General features: G+C 37.7%; 1 protein-coding gene across 14 annotated transcripts in view; it reads right to left on the bottom strand.

The window, feature by feature from the left end:
• UNC80 (unc-80 homolog, NALCN channel complex subunit) overlaps positions 1–19,658 on the bottom strand; it is a 215,099-nt gene that overhangs the window by 66,780 nt on the left and 128,661 nt on the right. For 12 of the 14 annotated variants that reach the window (XM_049106536.1, XM_049106539.1, XM_049106546.1 and 9 more), the window contains 7 exons: positions 19,482–19,589; positions 17,545–17,683; positions 7,422–7,603; positions 6,783–6,914; positions 4,560–4,746; positions 3,812–3,943; positions 1,929–2,072 (listed from right to left, as the gene is read on the bottom strand). In XM_049106536.1, the coding sequence (XP_048962493.1) occupies positions 1,929–2,072; positions 3,812–3,943; positions 4,560–4,746; positions 6,783–6,914; positions 7,422–7,603; positions 17,545–17,683; positions 19,482–19,589 (1,024 nt within the window). The remainder of the gene's footprint in view (positions 1–1,928; positions 2,073–3,811; positions 3,944–4,559; positions 4,747–6,782; positions 6,915–7,421; positions 7,604–17,544; positions 17,684–19,481; positions 19,590–19,658) is intronic. The other 2 variants (XM_049106537.1, XM_049106545.1) reach the window with 1 other exon arrangement.

The following is a 19,658-nucleotide window of genomic DNA, read 5'->3' as shown; positions in this document are numbered from 1 at the left end:
TCAGGCCAAGACTGCCTGAAAGTGGCCCAGCTAGGGAAACAGGTGGATAGAAGTGAGTGGTAGATAAGCACTGGATGATCTTCAGTCTAAATGGTTTAATTAATTTAATTTTCTAAACTAGAAACATAGGATTTAGCATGAATTTGTCATTCAGCCTGTGTTGTAAATAAATGATATCAATATTTTGCTTCTGAAACCAACCATCCAATTAAAAATGTGAGCCATATAAATAAGTAATATTAACAAGAGATATGTAAATATAAGCTCTAGCTTTTATGTGTCTTTATAAATAATTAAAACAAGTGCGGGTTTTCCTTAGATTGAAATTGATTGTGAAACTAACTTTGTACATTATTTTTTTTAATTTTTTTAAAATTTATTTATGATAGTCACAGAGAGAGAGAGAGAGAGAGAGGCAGAGACACAGGCAGAGGGAGAAACAGGCTCCATGCATGGGAGCCAGATGTGGGATTCGATCCCGGGTCTCCAGGATCGCGCCTTGGGCCAAAGGCAGGCGCCAAACCGCTGCGCCACCCAGGGATCCCTGTACATTATTTTTATTCTAATTGCTGAAGTAGGGCGATTTAACATTTAAAACATGAAAGATACAGAAAAAGACAAAAATAATACTGGCAAGTCTATCAATCACAGAAACAATCATAAACATTTTGTAGTATGCCTTTTCATGTATGTGAAAATTATATTTAAATGTACTTTTAAATAATATGCAGAAAATATTCTTTGGTACTTGGTTTTTTACTTAGCAATTTATTAAAAATTTTTAATGTTCATATTCTTCTAGAATGCTATTTCTAATGTGCACAGAATGCTGTCATATGGAGGTACCATGATTAGCTAATTGCTTGTCGGACATTTAAACTCTTCTTTAATATTTGTTATTTTTAATAACATACAACGTGTAGCATCCTATATAGACCCTTATATAGCCCTGATCATTGCCCTAGGAAATCGCTAGGAGTCCAACACCTGTATCAAAGGGCTTTCACACTTTTAAGGTTTTTGACAGAGATTGTGAAACTTTGTTCCAGAATGCTTGTACTGAACTCCATACTCCCATCAGCAAGGTGTGAGAATTCTTTTTTCTCTTGAATCTTTACCAACTATGGGTATCTTCATTTAGAATAATCTTTGCACAGTAGCTGTACTTGTAGTGAGCGTAGCATTACAGAGAAGTTGAATCACTACACTGTACACTCAAAACTAATATAACATTGTATGTCAACTATACTCAAAATAATAAAATGAAAAAATCTCTGTACTTTTTTAGTACTTTTTTAGATGAAAGGTAAAACTTCATTGTTGTCTTAACACATTGGTCTCTGTATTTATATCCTTTGCCCATTTTTCTATTGATGTTTAAAAACATCATTATTGGGCTCCAAGCCTTTTTTAAATAACAACATTAAAAATACTAATCTGTTGTCTGTTACAAATGTCAATCACCTTTACCCATAATTTATCATTTCATTTTGCAACTATTCTCTTTAGGTCATACGTCTGTAAAGGTAATCAAGTGAAACAGATGGCATTGGTACTATCAAGTTAATGGCTAAGATTTCTAACATGGACAGAATTACTATTTGATTTTCATGTGGCCAAATAAGTGTTATTTGGTTCTCTGGTTCTCAACAATGCCTCTGGACCCAAGTATTTATTTTTTTTTAAATTTTTTCCATGTATTTATTTTAAATGCAATTTCTTGGTCATAAAGGTAGTGGGACAAGGAGATGGAGACAGTGATAATGTTAGCATAGTGTACTACAAAACTGTAATTGTAATATGTACATAAAACAACTCAACATGTGACCAGTAGTTAATGTCTTCAAAAGCACCCCACTATCCTCCATCAGATAACAGCTTAAGTACTTTATGAGAGTTACTGATGGTTTTTCTAGTCCACACTATACCTGCTACTCCATCTTCCCGCACCTCACCATCCTCCATTAGATGAACGATGGGGAGCACTGCTGCACAGATGCATGCTGGAAACACAGCTTGTGGGGGCTGAGGCACATGGTGGTTTGGCGTGTGTTCAGTGGTGTGTTCTTCATCTGAAGGGACAGACATAATCGGGGTGCTTTCTCAGTATTGTCATTCTAACACAACAACATTTCTCAGTTCAAACTTTCCTATCTAATTCTTTCAGTTATAGATATCTAGTTGTCTCAGCACCATTTGTTGAAAAGACTGTTCTTTCCTTATTGAATTTTCATGGCACCCTTTTCAAACATGAAATCAACATAAATATAATGGTTTACTTCTGGTTGGTGATTTCTATTCCATTGATTTACTATCAATCCTTATGTCAATACCAAACAATATTGATTACTGCCTCTTTGCAGTAAGTTTTAAAATTAGGAAATGTGAGTCTTCCAGCTTTGTTCTTCATTTCCAAGATGATTCTGACTATTCAAAAAGGTGGAGCAATCACACTTTTTGGTAGGAAGGTAAAATGACACACTTACTTTTGAAAATAGCTTGCCAGTTTACCCCACAAAACTTGTAGGTAACTTTTCATAGTAGTATAGTTTATAATAGCCAAAAAGTGGAAACAACCCAAATGTCCACCAACTGGTGAATTAATAAACAATGTGGTATATCCATTTAATGGAACATTATCTGGTAATGAAGAGCTGATATATGAGGCAACATGGATGAACCCTGAAAATATGCTGAGTGAAAGCATCCAGTCACAAAAGGCCACATATTGTATGACTTCACTCATTTGAAATGTACAGAGTAAGCAAATCTGTGGAAATAGAAGATAGATTCTTTCTTGCCATAGGTTGGAGAAAGTGTGGATGAAGTATGACTGGTAATGAATTAAAGTCTCTTTTTAGGTTGATGAAAATATTTCCAAACATTTACGGTTAGAGGTGCTAACCATTGCATAATGGTGGCATAATAGTGCACAATAATCAATGCATTGTGCACTTCAAAAGGATGAATATTAAAAAAAGGATGAATATTATGGTACATGAATCATGCCTCAATAAAATTATATGTTATAAAAAATATAAATGTACCTTTGGCCCAATCCCTATAAGTTGTGATTAATTAGCACTGGTCACTTTTGAAGTTCCCAAGGGTTATGCAGCCTACGGATGAGAACCACTGGCTTCTGTACAGCTTTTTAATTACTTTATAAATTAGTGATGAAACGTGTATAACCACGGAGCAATGAGTCCTAGTCAATTATTCATGATTAGAGAAAATATATTCTTTAAATTCTTGGAACTGAAGGGTATCACACTTCCCACACCCCCTACCCTCCCACTGGAATCAGATTTCATTATAGGAGTAGCATGAACTCTGGTCTTCCTTTGATTGTTTTGTTTTGTTTTTTCCTTTGATTGTTAAATTATTCCAGAACAGCAACCTAAAGCATACTACTGAGTCCTGGCCACTCACTGGAATCTCCACCCCAAATAGATTTTAAAAATCCTAATGTGTGGGTCCCATTCTTAGGACTTCTGATTTGGTCTTGGGTGTGGCTTGGGTATTATTTTTAAAGCTCCTCAGTTGATTGTATGGTGTATCCAAGGTTGAAAACCTGCAGCATTAGGATTATTTGCAATGTAATTTAAACAGAGCCAATTTATAAAGAACAATTGCTGGGTTAAAAAAAAATTAGGGTACCACTCAATCTAATATCTCTTTTTTGAACTTCAAGTCATGAAACAAGTTATTTAATGAAGACAGTGAAGTGTAAGAAGAATACTAGCTGGAACATATTTCAAAACGGACACAGGTCATGAGGAACCAAGAACACATTTCTAAGAGGACCAACCTTCAGCACTAACAGCGGAACGCACGGACCAAACAGACCCTCGGCGGAAGGAGTAATTCCTGTGGGAAGTGCTGGACGTACAGGATGGACTCACAGACAGTCGACGGGATGCCAGATTGGTGACTTCTTCTACTGGCAAAGAAAATGGGGAATGTGACCTTTGGTTGTATGACAAAGTTATCTTCACAACTACAGCTGTACCTACATCATAAGCATATACTGCTCTCAGAGCATAAGGCTTCAGTAATTTAGAGTGTACTTGCGAATGGGAAAAAAAAATCTTTTAGAAAGACAGAAAATCCCTCCCATAGATTCCACAAAAGCAAGGCAGAGGATCACTGAATTAGAATGGTTCATAAATTATTTTTGATGCTCACCAACAAATCGGCTACATTTGTGAAGGTTGATGGTTAATGGACTAAGCCCATTTTAAAGGAGGAAATGAAATTTTTAATGATGTATTTACTTTCACATACACTCAGGATTTAGCTTTTGTCCGAATCCTGCATGGTCCATTATCATACTGGTTCATTCAATGTGGCTAACTTCCTCCTCTACAAACAGGCCACCTCCAAAAATGAAAAAATACCAACTTTCCTCTTTCTTTTACTAGTGTCAGGAGGTGAGAGAGAGAGCGTGCATATCATCTCATGTCACATAGAATCACTCATGTTTATTTCAAAGCAAGTCCTTTCTATTTCTAAGCAAGTGACTTAGCCCCCCAGGAAGTCCTGTGTGTAGAGGGCACCTTCTTCTTCTGGCTCTGAGTTGGGTGTGCAGGTGGGCTCATAGCAAGCCTCCTGGGTGATGGGGATGGCGGTGATGAGACTGGCTTCTCTACCAAGACGTTTCTTCTCCTCCTCCTGTTGCAAATTCTTTAATATGTGTTCTGCCCTCTGATGGGAGCGGGATACAGCTCGGGCTGAAAAGGATTTCTATGGAGACATGGAGACCAATTTATTTTATAGAAACTGTTCTGCAAGGTCACAACCATAAAGAATCTTCCCATAGAATTACACAAATGTTGCACTTTGTCCTCAGAAACTAGTAGGGCACCTATGATCTAGTTTCATGGCCAATCGTTTTTCTACCAGGTTTCCAGGTTCTGTGTAACAAAGCTAATCATTTTCATTCAATGAGAATATTTCTTCAAGGGTGTCTTTAAGTTTTAGGATTTCATCTTTAGAATTTGGGGGGGATAGTAAGGATCCACTTTAAACATGAAAATCAAATAAAAAATTTTAATACTCCATTCCTTTTCACAACTTTTTGAAATAGTTTTAAATGGAGGACATTTATTTAATAAGGTTAATAAAAGGGAAAGAACCATGGAGAGGAGGGGGAACATGATCTCTCTCTCTCCCTTAACAATTAGTTATATGATTTATTTCATTTTCATATCTTGAGTATCTACCACATTGTAAATACCTAATTATTGCAGGTAAATAGAGTGGCACACTGTAAATACTTAACAATATTTGTAGAAACAAAGTTAGTGAATAGAAATTATGAGAATTGACAGTGTTACAAAGGTTGAATGCAGGATTTTTATATAAGACTAAAAGTTTCCTATGTTGAATGGCACAGTAACAATTAAGGGCATTAGATGGGCCACATGGCAATTTATTTGCAGGCCAGGGGTTAAGCTGGTTCATTATATTAAGGTAAAGTAAGAATTATGGAATGAGAAAAGGAAACCTGAATATAGAATCAGGGGTCTTGGTTTCAAATTCACTGTGAACTTGGGATAGAGAATATACTTGGCTCAAATGAATCCACTGTCTATACAGGTGACAAATCAAAGATCCTTATGCCAGTAATTCAGATGCTGGATTTACTGTATATACGGAGAAAGAACCAGGTGTGTTTTCTCTTTGGCATGAAACCCATTAGATAAAAAATACTATATGCAGGAGAATTAAAATATTTATAGGAATAAAGAGCTCAAACAGTTCTCTAAAGAAAACTACAATGACTAGCAAATGTGTGATGTGCAAAACTGTTCAGCCTAACTTTATATATCCAAGTGACTTTTTAAAGAATATGAATAAAAAACCCAATAACTTTGTTTTTTTGCCAAAGTGGCATTAAAATATAATACTAACTAATTTGAATAAAGATGACACACTTTCCCGTTCTATTGTATATGGGTAAAATCTTCCTGGGACTATTTTGGGTGATGTATCAAACATCTGTAATTTTTAATTCCAATTGGCCTAATTCCATGGGAGTTTGTGCAAGAAAATAGTCATGGATTTGTACAAAAAGGTATGGTTTTTTTTTTTTCCGTAGTTTCTACATTACTCTTATAATTCAGAAAAATGCTATTCAATAGGTAAAAAAGGCATATTTTGCACTCATTTTTTTCAAAAGGCACATATTCTTGGTTCTTGTCTATGGACGGTGTTATAAACTTAACTGTTTATGAATTATATTACATCCAGCCACGATATATTAGAGTACACAAGACCTGAGGTGATATTTGGGATGATTAACAAAATGGAGAACAGACCAACGTTCAAACAAGGAAATAAGAGCTGTCAATTCAGTTCTTTTTCTTATTCATCCAGGGCCAATCTCATTAACTTCTGGGTAGCTTAGGTATTACAGATTAGATGAATATGTTTGTTTTATAATAACTAGAGACAAAAATGCTACCCTTGGTCAAAAAAAAAAAACAAAAAACAATGGCTAATGCTTTTCAGAGCTGTGAAAGGTGGCTACTACTGTGATCATAAAACAAAACTGTGTTGGCATGGAGGTCTGCAAATGCTCACTACTGGATATTAGTTCCTTCTATTCTATTCACAAGAACAAAGACCTTTCATGGCTGATTTTCAGTGTTGTTGTCACACTCTTATGATGAGAATGAACAAATTGTAAATTGTCTCATGCACTTATTGTTCTTCTCTCTTATTACATGTACACCATGGAGCCTGAAGAGAGGAGAGAGAAAATGACCGTTACTCACAGACTGGTCTTCGTTAATGGGGTCCTGGACACTCCCACTGCACTGAGGGACCCACGGGGGGTCAAACATTGGGACAGATGGCATTCCAAGCACTGGTGAGGGCAGGGTGAAGTTTATACTGGGAGGCGGGATCTGTTAGTTGATACCAGAAGAGTGAGTAAGATGGAAAATAAGCTAGAATGAGTCTGAAGTATAACTATGAAATCATCTTATAGAGTACATGATGTTATAGAGCACAGGATGAATGTCACTGTGTCTCAGTTTACTCATTAAAAAAGAAGGGTTTCAACTATATGATCTCTATTTGTGTTAATTACCCCATCCTCCAAAAATATCTATATGTATAAATACAGCAAAGTATCTGAAAGATTACATCCCAACCTTTTATGGGCATACCACTGGGGATGGTAGTGGGATCTTGAGGTTTATAGAAACTTGATTTTCTTATCCTACCACTCTTCCATATTTCAATATTTTTTAAAACAAGAATTCATTCATATATGACTTAGGTTGACTTATATAATCACAGAGAAAAAAAAGAAGCATCTCTTGGGCCATACACTATCCATTTGAGGTTCAAGGATTTAAACAAGCCTTGGTTTGGATTTGCTATTCTCCAATGGAGGAACTATCCCTTACCTTAAAAATCTGCTGTGCTCCTTCCTCCATCCGGGGCCAGACCTGGTATCGAAACCTCCAGAGTGTGTGGAACTTGAGAACAGCATTCAGCCTCTGCACGGTCTCTGGGTGGTGGAACTCTGACATCAACATGTCAGACACAGCCTCGGGGACTTTCACCGCACACAGCAGGAACATGGCAGCTAGAGACAACCAACAATTCATCAGCTACACACCTTTTAATTTTGCTTGGTTCCCTGGGATGGGGGGAAGTAGGGAGCTGTTCTTGTCTCCTGAAAATGACTCCTGACCTAGGGGAGCCAGCCCACCAGAATTGGTGAAAGCAATTTTCACTTCAGCCACTGAAACCCAAACCTTATCCTTTGTGCCATCCACAATCTTCCAATATCTGGTGAGGGCAGTGGTAACATGCTATTTCAGTAGAATACCTCATTCTGAGCAAATTTTCCTTTGGCTCACAGTGAAAAGTGAATGTGAGAGGAAGCAAACGAGGAAAGGAAATTATATACTGAAATGCCCTTTTGAGGAAATGACAAGAATCATGTCATAGCAATCTGGGGACAGTGCATAAAAATGTCCATTAAAAACTGTCCCAGTTACATTATATTAAAAATAAAATCTACATTGTAGATGGTATTAAAAACTTCCACCCTTCTGAGAGATAGAAGAGATGGAGAAGCCAAAAGAGATTTCATGAATCATAATACCATTGCTGTTTTTTTAATTTTGGGAAAAGTCAAATATCAATAAGAGAAAGGTCAAGTGCCACAATGAGTTACAGAGTTAATGAATAACGGGGCAGAAAAATACACTCCATAGCATAGATGGATGAGCCAGTGACAATCATAAAAACATAATTTAAAATCTCTCTTGTACTTTTTCCTGGATCATCAAAACATACTCAGACAATTGTGTTGGACAGCTGCGGTTGAGTGCCAGCTCTGAAATCTCTCTGCTATGTGCTCCTGGAAAAGCCTCTCCACCTCTTCGAGCCTCTGTTTCTTTAGGAGCAGAATGTCAATGATAATGATGATAATTACGATGATGATGATGATACCTGCCTCCAAATTTGTTGTTAGAATAAGAGAAAATAATCTATGAGAAAGTGCTCTGTGACATGAAAAGTACTACATGCTTCTAAAGCATGTCTTATTTTTGAGAGGCAATGTGGCATATGGGAGGGACATCTATGTGTGCAGTCAGAAGATCTGGGTTTGGTCTCCTAGCCCTGCTGCTTCTGATCTGTGTGCACTTAGATAAGCCCTTTCAACCATCTGAGTTGCAGTTTGCTTATCTATAAAATGGTTGTGGGCAGCCCGGGTGGCTCAGCGGTTTAGCACTGCCTTCAGTCCAGGGCATGATCCTGGAGTCCCACGATCAAGCCCCATGTCGGGCTCCCTGCATGGAGCCTGCTTCTCCCTCTCCCTGTGTCTCTGCCTCTGTGTGTGTGTATCTTATGAATAAATAAATAAACAAATCTTTAAAAAAAAATGGTTGTTACAAGGATCAAGGAAGACCATGCATGTGCCATAGTGCTATAAGAATGTTAGCTCTTGTGACCATTAGTATTTGATAAACCTTTTATTTATCCTACTAGTTCCTTAAATTTCCACTCTTTCTCCTTTTTACTTTTCTTTAAAGCATGCTCTACTCTGTCTCAATTTTTAAACACTACAGTCTCTCTTTACATCATTGCAAGTGGGAGTTTTACCTCAATCCCTGCACCGAAGCAGTTTTCTTGTAATGCTCACTAATCAGTAGATCCAGTGGTACTTTTTATAGCATTTGTTTCCTTTCAGTTTTTAACACTTTCATAACAATCTTCCTGAAGAGCTACTCTCCTTTGCTTGCATAGTTTGAGGTTGAGTTCCCCTACTTTTCTGGTCATTTTCCAGGGTTTGCTATTGGCCACTCCCCTTCCTGTTCTCTTTAGGTAGAAAAGGCCAATGGCTTAGTGTTCATCCTTCTGCTCTTTCTTCTACAGATTCTTCCCCCAGAGACCCCATCTACTCTCAGTGCTTCAGCTGCCATATAGATCAGATATTTCTCCAAGCTTATTTCCACCTTTGCCCTTTTTCTCATTAGCTTTAACATCATGTCATCAACTATACGTCTCCTAACCATCTAAAATCGAACTGCTTTACTCCTTGCTACCATATTCAACTTGGTAATACACATAGTCTATATACAACACTACTCTTTGGGTCAGAACCCATGAGTGGTTTTCCAAAGTTCAATGGAAAGTCCATCATCCAGTGAGTGTCATTCAAGGGCTGTTACAATCTGAGTCCAACTCACTTGTCTAATACCATGGACTGGGGATCCCTCTACAAAGGCCACCCAAGTTTCAATTCCTTCTCTAGCTTTCCAAATAAGCCCTGTGTGTTTCCATACCCTATGTGGCTTTGCATACACCATCCACTTCCTTCTAGCTTTTCTTAAAGCCCAGTCTACCTGTTCATATCTTCCATGGACGTTTCCATGTCTGTCTCATACTCAAGGAGCATGCTCCTCCCTGCACTCTCTCTGAGAAACATGTAGTAGAGAAAAAAAAAAATCCAAGTTTTAATGCAAACAAAAATATTTTACAAAGACATTTGGTGCACTGTAGTATAATAAACCTTCAATTAGTAGGCCAGGTTAAAGAAACTTATGCTCATTCAATGAAATATTTAGTAGACATGAAAAAGAATGAGGAGGGGCAGCCCGGGTGGCTCAGTGGTTTAGTGCCACCTTCAGCCCAGGGTGTGATCCTGGAGACCCAGGATGGAGTCCCACGTCAAGCTCCCTGCATGGAGCCTGCTTCTCCCTCTGCCTGTCTCTGCTTCTCTCTCTCTCCTCTCTGTGTTTCTCATGAATAAATAAATAAATAAATATTTTTAAAAAAACAAAAAGAATGAGGAGAATCTTCTAGCTAATGCTAAAAAATGGTCTCCTAGGGAATGCTTCTAACTACTTCTCCTTTGTGGCTGCCCATTTTGAATTGATTTTTGCTCAAATAAACTCTTCAAATTTTTAGTATATCCCAGTTAATGTTCTAACAGTTCTGGTACCAGAAGAGGGAATCAAAGGAGTCCCAATGGCCCCCAGGAGCAATAAACAACCAGGTATCTGTGGAGCTCCTGAACTTGCAGACTCCATTTTAGCTTCTTCTTTTTCAGAGAGAAAGAGAGAGAAAGAGATAGAGAGAGAGAGCCGGAGCTGGGGAGAGACAGAGGGAGAGGGAGAGAGAATCCTAAGTGGACGTGGAACCCAATGCAGGGCTTGATTTCATGATCCTGAGATCAAGACCTGAACTGAAATCAAGAATCAGATGCTCAATGACTAAGCCACTCAGGTGCCCCAGCATTTCTTTTTCCATACAGGGTCTGAAAGCTGGCCAGAGTTAGACTGGGTCAAACTGGCTTCTGAGGACTGATTTAGAAATTAGGCGGGGTATGGGTTCAGACTGGGTCTGAACTAAACCAGACTGGCCCAGTATGAGGCCTCAGGTGAATAAAATTTTGTTTTAAGGCTGAACAAGTAAGTTAACCTTACCAAAGGTAATCTTGAATTACAGTGACCACAGTGGACAACTTTTAACCATTTTAGAGAAGCTTACCCATTTATGAAGTGCCTAGAGAGAAAGCAATCTCAACCAGGCACTCTATTTGTTGTTGGGGGTTGCTCTGGATTTTGGGAAGGGAGTATCTTTTGCATCATCTTTGTCCATCCCTCCCCCCATGTGTCCAAGGGATTGTTCAATACTGCCAGAAATATTTACTATTTGTCCCAGATAAAACCTAACAAGTTATTCAAAAGGGTTTTGTTGTTGTTGTTGTTGTTGTTTAAGTAGCTCTATAGTCAGAAGTTGGCCAGAAATTAGGAACTGATATTCAGAGCCTCATAGGAACTTTTGTTTTTAATGCCACCTCCTCTAAGTCAAAATGAAACTATGTGCCTAGAAGAAAAGTAAAACATTCTGATGCCATTGAGGAAGGATTTACTAAAACATTCCAAAGAAACAGCTGTAAATCTAGAACCTAGGAATCTTTTGATTTCCATCTTAGTTGAAGATCTTCTCCCGGATATAGAAAAAGCAATTTGCAATTTGAAGATAATGTAGTTGTATGGCTGGGTAAGCATCTTGACATTTAAGTTACATCCCAATTCTTTGAGGAATTAACAGTTGTACTTATCTAACAAATCGAGTCTTTACAAAAACAGAAATGCAGCCCTAGAAACGATTAAAAGCCCAACCATCCTTTTACCGATCTCCAAATCCCTATTCATCTCAAAAGGCTTTCAGATATTGTAAAAATTGTGATTAGGAAACAAATGTCCTTCTTGAAGAAATTTACATCCTTTCTCTATGCCTTTGAGATGTAAATGTTGTATCTGGTTTTCCCTAGGAACCCAGAACCATCTCTTGAAATGCAAACTTCAGGGAGGTATTCTTGTCAGGAAAACAGAAAAAAAAAAAAAAAGGAAACTACTTGGGAAATTAAGTGAACAAAAATTTTCAAAGTCTTTTCCACAAATATTAGAATTAGATATCTGAGCAGGTAATATTAACTTATTCTCTCTGCTAGGAATATACTTTAGATCCAAATGTTTTTTTCATAAATCAGTCAGTTTTGCATTATCACATCTGACTCATGGCTAAAACTTCAAAACAAATGCTATGAGATCCCTGTGTTTGTCCATATATTTATGTATGTCTATGTATGTATGTTGCAGATACGTGATATTTTCCTACTCCCAGATAGGGAGTAGGAAATTGGTTTGTAAAGAGCTCTATTTGTTAGCTTACAGATAAACAAACACATGTAAATAAAATATACCGTCAGAAATAGAGAAATCTAAATGTTTTTCAAGTTCATGTTGATGTGGGAAACAAAAGGAGAAGAAAAATTATTAAATTTCCTTACTACCTACAGACCATTGACAACTCCTTGAAACAGGCAAAGTAATATTTCTCTAGGGACTCAACTGCCTCCATGTTAAAACTTTGCTAAATAAGAGACAATGTTAGCCCGACCCCCAGGATCCTGTAAGTCTACTGTAACATATAAAAATTCCTTTGGAAGCTTCCTTTATTTCTATCACTGCCCCCTCTCCCCCCGAGATACACGTTGGCAATCATGCCCCAAGCATATGACCCACCAATACAAATCTGAAGGATCTGACGACTCAGGTTGTATTCGACAGTAATAAATGGCCATTTCCAACAATAGTTAGCCCTCTCAAGGCCCTGGAAACCTTGCTTCCAAAATTCCTTAGAGACCTACACTATCCCCAACCCCCGCCCAACTTGAAAGTATGTAATAGACCACTACTCATGACCCCAGTGCAACTCTTTCTGCTCACTGGTCCTGTCCTCGTGCTTTAATAAAACCCCTCTTTGCACTAAAGGCATGTCAAGAATTCTTTCGTGGTCCGTTGGCTTCAAACGTTAACATCTTTTCTACATAATGTGACCTAGAATAATCTATGATAAATAAAAACTAGTTTAAGTTTGTTGATTTAATTAAAACAAGACTATCTTTAGATCTATCAGCATTAAATATAATGGTCTTATTCTAATAGGCTTACTAAAAGTCCAATAATCTCAAGTTATCTCTGATGTAGAATTTATCAGCAAGAAAGATGAAATGATTAGATGTTCAATGTCTTAAGAAATTTTCATGGATAAACATAATTGTTAAGAATTAAATAGATGTAAGATTTACTGTGAGGAAGAACACACTTCTAGAAATTATGAAATGTATTAATAAATTTGCCAATCCACAGAATGCTACTATAATAGTCTACAATTGTTTACTTCTTAGCTATCACACTAGGAATAAAGGATCCTAAGGGTTAAGAATCCTAATCAATATATACAATTAAAACTACTTAGAAGTAATAAGACTGAAAAATAGGTGAGTAAAGTAGAATGACCGGTAGTTCCAGAATGAGGAAGATTAAAAAGCAGAACAAAATCTGAATGGGTATGAAAAAAATTGTAGAATGCTTATAGAAAAGGAATCTTGGAAAATAAATTTTACATGTGATTAAACTAACTAAAGTTAGAATTGATGTATTTAAGTTTTTAAATAATGAGTTGTAATATCAAAAATACAGTGGTAAAAAAGTTAGAATTTGGTTTTGTCTCAGCTGAGAAACCAAACTTTTCTTGGACTATCAGTCTGCTTTTCATAAACGACTGAGAAAAGTGTTTTTTTACCTTTTGGATAATCTGCCTGCAAGGCAAAGATTTTGTGGTTTTACCAAAATAATTTACTGTGTGTGCTTCAGGTTGTCTTTATCAGGACTTTGATAACTTAAGAAAACCCTATCTATCTATCTATCTATCTATCTATCTATCTATCTCTTCTTTCTTTTTCTTGGAAGAAAGAGAAAAAGAAAGAAAAAGAAAAGAAAAAGAAAAAGAAAGAAAAGAAAAGAAAAGAAAAGAAAAGAAAAGAAAAGAAAAGAAAAGAAAAGAAAGAAAAGAGAAAGAAAAGAGAAAGAAATTGGGGTAGAGGGCAGGGGAAGAGGGAATCTTGAAGAGGTTCCAGCTCAGTGCAGGCCCCAACATAGAGCTTCATCTCAGGACCCTGAGATCATGACCTGATCTGAAATCAAGTCAGATCCTTTACCCACTGAACCACCCAAGTGCCCTTGTATTTACCTTTCAAAACTTTTTGGAAGAGTTTTAAATTGTGGCTTCTGTTAAATAGATAAGTATTATTTCATAATGATCTGAGATCCTGTTTACTCAAATGCTCAAACCTTTTGACATTTTGGCAATTTCCCCAAATCAAATTCTAAATGAAGTCTCTTTGATTTCAAAGTAACTTTGAGTATTCCCAGAGGGTCCCTAGAAAACCTCACAGAATTTGTCTCTCACCTTGTAAGAGAGATGTTAAACTAGTTTATTTGGCATGTTAAATTATGTGGTGGCACTGTCAAGTAAGAATTGACAATAAACTTCTGAAGTTATAGGTGTATGGATGTATGTTACTAATACAGATATTCCAGAAATTGTTCAAAGTTTCTAGGAAGTTGTCAGTACTCTCATTGTCCAGTTATTATCCTAAATTTTGTGTGCCACAGACATATAATATTTCTCTATCAAATGAACTCTCATCAGATCTTTAATCATGGCTACTTTTTTAAAGGTCTTTTTGTCATTTAGTTACTGCTTTACTCAATACTTTTGCAGAAGTGCTTCATCTTCAGAAGATGAATCTTCATAAGATTCTGGTTAAGAATTTCCAGAACTAATGGAAAAAAGGATTCAAGTTGAATAAGAATTAATGATATGAGATTGAGCAGACTGATAAGGATGATTACTATTTTTTTTTAAACACTTTTCCTTTGAAATCTTGCTGGTTCCTTAATGTTTTATTTTTCCAGATTTAAGGATATGTTTTTTTCTTTTTTCTCTTAAGCTATCTATGACTTATAGTAATTTGGTAAAGCTTATTGCTATAAATAAAATGGAAACATTAACTTTTTCTCCTTATCTGATTCCTCCAGAATCCATAAGAACCTGTTTTTTGTATAACAGGCCACAACTGGAAGCATTGGTTTTATTACCAAGACTTTGACTGGAATGTTGTATTTGAGAATATGCATAGAAGCAGATATGATCAGACAGTTTTAACGGAGTAGGTTTGACTTGATGGAGCCAATAAAAATTCATTGGAAAAACTGGCCTGGTGTCTTGCTTATAGGATTCGCTGTAGCCTTACCATGTGAGCAAGGAAGCCTGCCGCTTCCTGGCAGGCTCAGGAAGCTCAAGATATCCTGGAGACCTCAAGGAGAGAGGAATTCAGCCAAATCTATAAGTTTTCCAGGTGAAGTCTGATGGTGAGTTCCTCACTAGGCTTCTTAAGCCGGGAGAGGTTTTTAAAAGTCCAATCTAAGATTCCTTATAAAAAGTTCCAGCAAAGCAGATTTTTTAAAAAGCCTACAGGATTAATCACTATTCATACTGCACTTATGTAAATAATCAGACCACGTTTAATGAGATTAGACTTATTTTGCAAACAAATTAGCCTTACTGTGATTATCTCTGATAGAAATAAGGATGATTTCTAGAGAAATCATGGTTTACTAATCGTGAGGGTTCAGTAAAAAAATTGTAACATTTGTGGATATCAGATCCTAGTCCTGTTCACTGTTTTTGATGATTGTTATTTATCTGTACACCAAACTGATCTCAAATTCTTCTAGTTTCCTCAAATATCTTGCTACAACTCCCCAAACTAGTGTCTCCCACTTTCTAATGTAGGATCACTAAGAACGAAGACTGCCCTTGAACGTCCTTGGAAGGGACCACACCAGCTCCTCCTTACTACCTAGGTGGCAGCCAAACTTCAGGAACTTGAATGGTAGGGTCTACATCCTTCATTAAAAAGAGATCCTCTAAACTCTTGGAACTGCACACCAGCTGGAGATCTAAAATTAAAATTGACTAGGGAGGTTCCTCCTCGGATGCAGATGGCATCCTGGGGACAGCTCTCTCAAGTTACACAGATCAAGATCATCATCTCCAATATTAAACATTCATTCCTATTGCTTTTTTGCTACTTGCTTTTTTTCTCTGTCAAAGACAGGAGAGACAGTGCTCCTTTACTCTGGCAACTATGGTTGGATTTACAGCTAAGGCCGTAGCTGTACAACAAAATCTCTATATTTTCTTGCTAAGGTGGTTTTAGATAATAGAATTGCTTTACATATTGGCTGAAAACAGAATCTGCTATGTCAGGGTACAATACTCCTTGGTGTACCTAGATCCAAACCTCTAGCATTATAGCAAATACAAAATACTTACAAATAAGCCACTGGGCTAAAACAGGTATTTAATTTATTTGATACCACCTGGTTTGGTTCATGGGGACTCTGGCTGAGAAGCATCCGTTGGTCTCCTGGCATTACATTCCTAATAGTTATCACTATAGTCTTCCTGCTGTATTAGGTCCTCTCAGTGATCTTAAATGCTTGTTCAAAACCATCAACCATCTATCACATGGTCTCACTGTTCTTGGAGAAGCAGAAGATGCACAATGAGATGAAAAGCAAAAATAACTGTTTTATGAATTTGACATCATAACCTCTGAGTTTCACAATGAGACAAGAGCAACATAACTCTTATCTGAGAGTGGCATTAATACCAAATTTTGGGTCCATTTCTCATGTATGAGAAGATGACCAAAAGGGAGGACTATTAAAATAATTAAATAAAGAGACCATTAGAATGATGTAGCTCTAATCCTCAAAATCTAAGCCTGTCAATGCCTCAAGGTTACAAATCATAATGCTAAGGACAACCAATCACAAACAACCAACTTGGCTTTTAGCTACAGTCGGTCAATAATTGCCTTACTTTGCTTCTGTCCTTTTTCTATAAAAGCCTCTCCCTGGGCTCCTGTTGGTAGAGTGCTCCTAAATACTCCTGGTATGTGCTGCCTAGTTGGAATAGATTTTTCTTCAAATAAATTCTTTTAAAAATCTTCTAGATAAAAATCTTCTAGAAAAATGGAAAGCTCAAAAGTCTTTAGAGTATGTCCTATTTGTGTGAAAAAGGAAACAATATATACATTGGTACTTATATATATATATATATATGCCTAGTGTACCCTAGAAGGAATCCTGAAATCTATAAACTGAAAGAATATGTACAAGAAGTGGAAAAAAGGTGAAGAACTCACATTTTGTGTGTACTTTTTACTGGCTATATGGCTTTAGATATGTGACCTAATCTTCAACACATTTGTTTTGATAGTATAATTTGGACGTAAAACATTACTTGTGGTTAATAATGGTGGTTCATAGTAAATCTGGGAAATCACGACATGCTAAAAGAATTTTTTCCTTTGTGAAATATAGTGAAAATGTAGGTTCTGGGGAAAATTATATTTTATAATTTGGTAATGCCCTTGGAGAGACATACTCTCTTGTGCAGATTATGTGGTAAAAAGTAAAGGGTATACTTAGCACTTCAGCCTCCCTCCCTATAGTACAAAGCTGTGTCTAGGGTTCTGGAGATTGCTGCTGAGCTGACCTAGGAATGAAAGGGAATGGATGCACTTCTCTCTTGTTTAAATGGTGGGATGAGTAGCAACCAAGGTCATGGGTGAACTGTCTTTACCTGCGGCCCCCGCCATGTGCTCATCCATGCTGAGCAGGAGCTCCCAGGCAGCTGGCTGGATGTCTCCATACATTTCTTCTGTCAGAATTGGTGCTGCCTTGATTAGCAGAGATAAAGGAGCAGGCGACAGGCTCATCACCTGGGAAAAGATGGAAATCACATCTTAAAATCTTTGAAGACACTGATTGCTGTACTCCTCTTGAAACCTAAGTGCCACTTCCCTTCTCCGCTTTCCTTAAATGACCTTCAAATACTTTCTAAAATGGTAATGTATTTATTGGCATGGTGTAGAATGAATTTTATACCTTATTAGTCGATGCATACAAAGATATACTGGCTGGAGTCTTTTGGTTTTTTTCTCATAGAGCTTATTCTACAGTCTTTGTATTAAAAATCTTAGTGGACTTTTAAAGCATCCTATTTTCCTTTCGATTAGGAGTTGGTGTCCTAAAGACAATGAGTAGCTTCTAAGTTATAAAGGAATTCCATGAGAAAGTTAGTTTTCTAATCCAGTAAACTTGGATGACATTTTCCCTTTGAAACATTGTACACTGTGGTTATTGCACTAGATCAAGCCACAAAAGTCCTATTTAATCCATTATTTCAGATGGTTTATTTTTTAAAGATTTTATTTCATTTTTAAAAAGATTTTTATTTATTTATTTGAGAGAGACACAAAGACAGTGAGAAAAAGAGAGAGAGAGAGAGCATGAGCAGAGGGAGGGGCAAAGGGAGATGCAGGCCCCCTGGTGAGCAGAGTGACTGCCATGGGCCTCCATCCCAGGACCCTGGGATCATGACCTAAGTCAAAGGCAGCCACTTAACTGACTGAGCCACCCAGGTACCTCAATTTATTTGAGAGAGAGAGAGAGAGAGAGAGAGAGAGAGAGAGAGAAAACACAAGCATGAGTGGGAGGGAGGGGCAGAGGGAGAGAGATCGAAAGCATCTCAAACAGACTTCTCACTGGGCACAGACAGTGAGGCAGGGCTCAATCCCATGATCCTGAGATCATGACCTGAGCCAAAAACTGAGAGAGTCAGATGCTCAACTGATTGAGCCACCCAGATGCCTCCATTATTTCAGGTGATAAATGTAGGTTGTGGATGGTCTAGATCTTTAACCATTTTAAAAACTTTCCAAAAGGGGGACCTGGGTGGTGCAGTCAGTTAAGAGGCCAACTCTTGGTTTCAGCTCAGGTTATGATGTCATGGTCATACTCACAAGGTCATGACCCCACAGTCAGTGAGATCGAGCCCCACCTCAGGCTCTATGCTCTGTGCAGAGTCTGCTTGAGATTCTCAACCTCTCCCTCTGCCTCTCCTGCACCTGCTCTCTCTCTCTCTAAAATAAATAAATAAATCTTTAAAGAAAAGAACTTTCCAGAAAAACAAGTTTTCACTCCAACTCCCCTGGGGGAATATGTGTAATGATTTAGAGCTTAGGTTTTAAGGACAATACAACAATGTGTCAAGCACTAGATAAGTAGGTAAGTATACTATCTCTTCTAATCTATGCAATAATCCTTTGAGATGGGCCTAGTGTTATAATCCCCATGGTAAAACCAAGAGAAATTAAGCAGCTTGCCCAAGGTCCCAAAGCCAGAGTGGCAGATGCAGGCTTCGAACCCAGAATATCACATTCTAAGAGGGGTGAGGATCGTCACCACATGCTGGTGGGGTATTAGCACCATGCATGGGGTGAGTGAGAAAAGGCATGGCTCCAGCGAGCTCCCAAGCTGTATCTCTGTGGAAGCTGCCTGGCTTACAAGAAGGGACTTTTTCTCTTGCACACTTGGTGGCACTCTTACCCACCAATTAAAGGGCTCTTCATGCTAACACTGTGCTAACTGGCACTGGATGCCTCAAGCATTAGTAAGGAAGCAGGGTACCCCTTCCTCTCACTGCTCCAGTGACGTTTCTGAACCAGGTGTCAATACCTGCAGTCTGATGTATTTCAGCATTCCAGAGTCCTTTTTCCCTTCCAGGTTGGCCTCGGAAACTCTCTTCTTCAGAGAAGGTGTCCTCAGGCATGACTTCTCTGAGCACTGCAAACAACATAAGATGTGACGAAGACTGTTGTCCCCTCTCAAAAGCCACTAGTGCTGTTTCCCCCC

Source organism: Canis lupus, chromosome 37 (assembly GCF_003254725.2).
Source record: "Canis lupus dingo isolate Sandy chromosome 37, ASM325472v2, whole genome shotgun sequence".
Taxonomy (NCBI): Eukaryota; Metazoa; Chordata; class Mammalia; order Carnivora; family Canidae; genus Canis; species Canis lupus.
The sequence above is the reverse complement of the archived record's forward strand: the minus strand, read 5'-3'. Positions and strand labels throughout refer to the sequence as shown.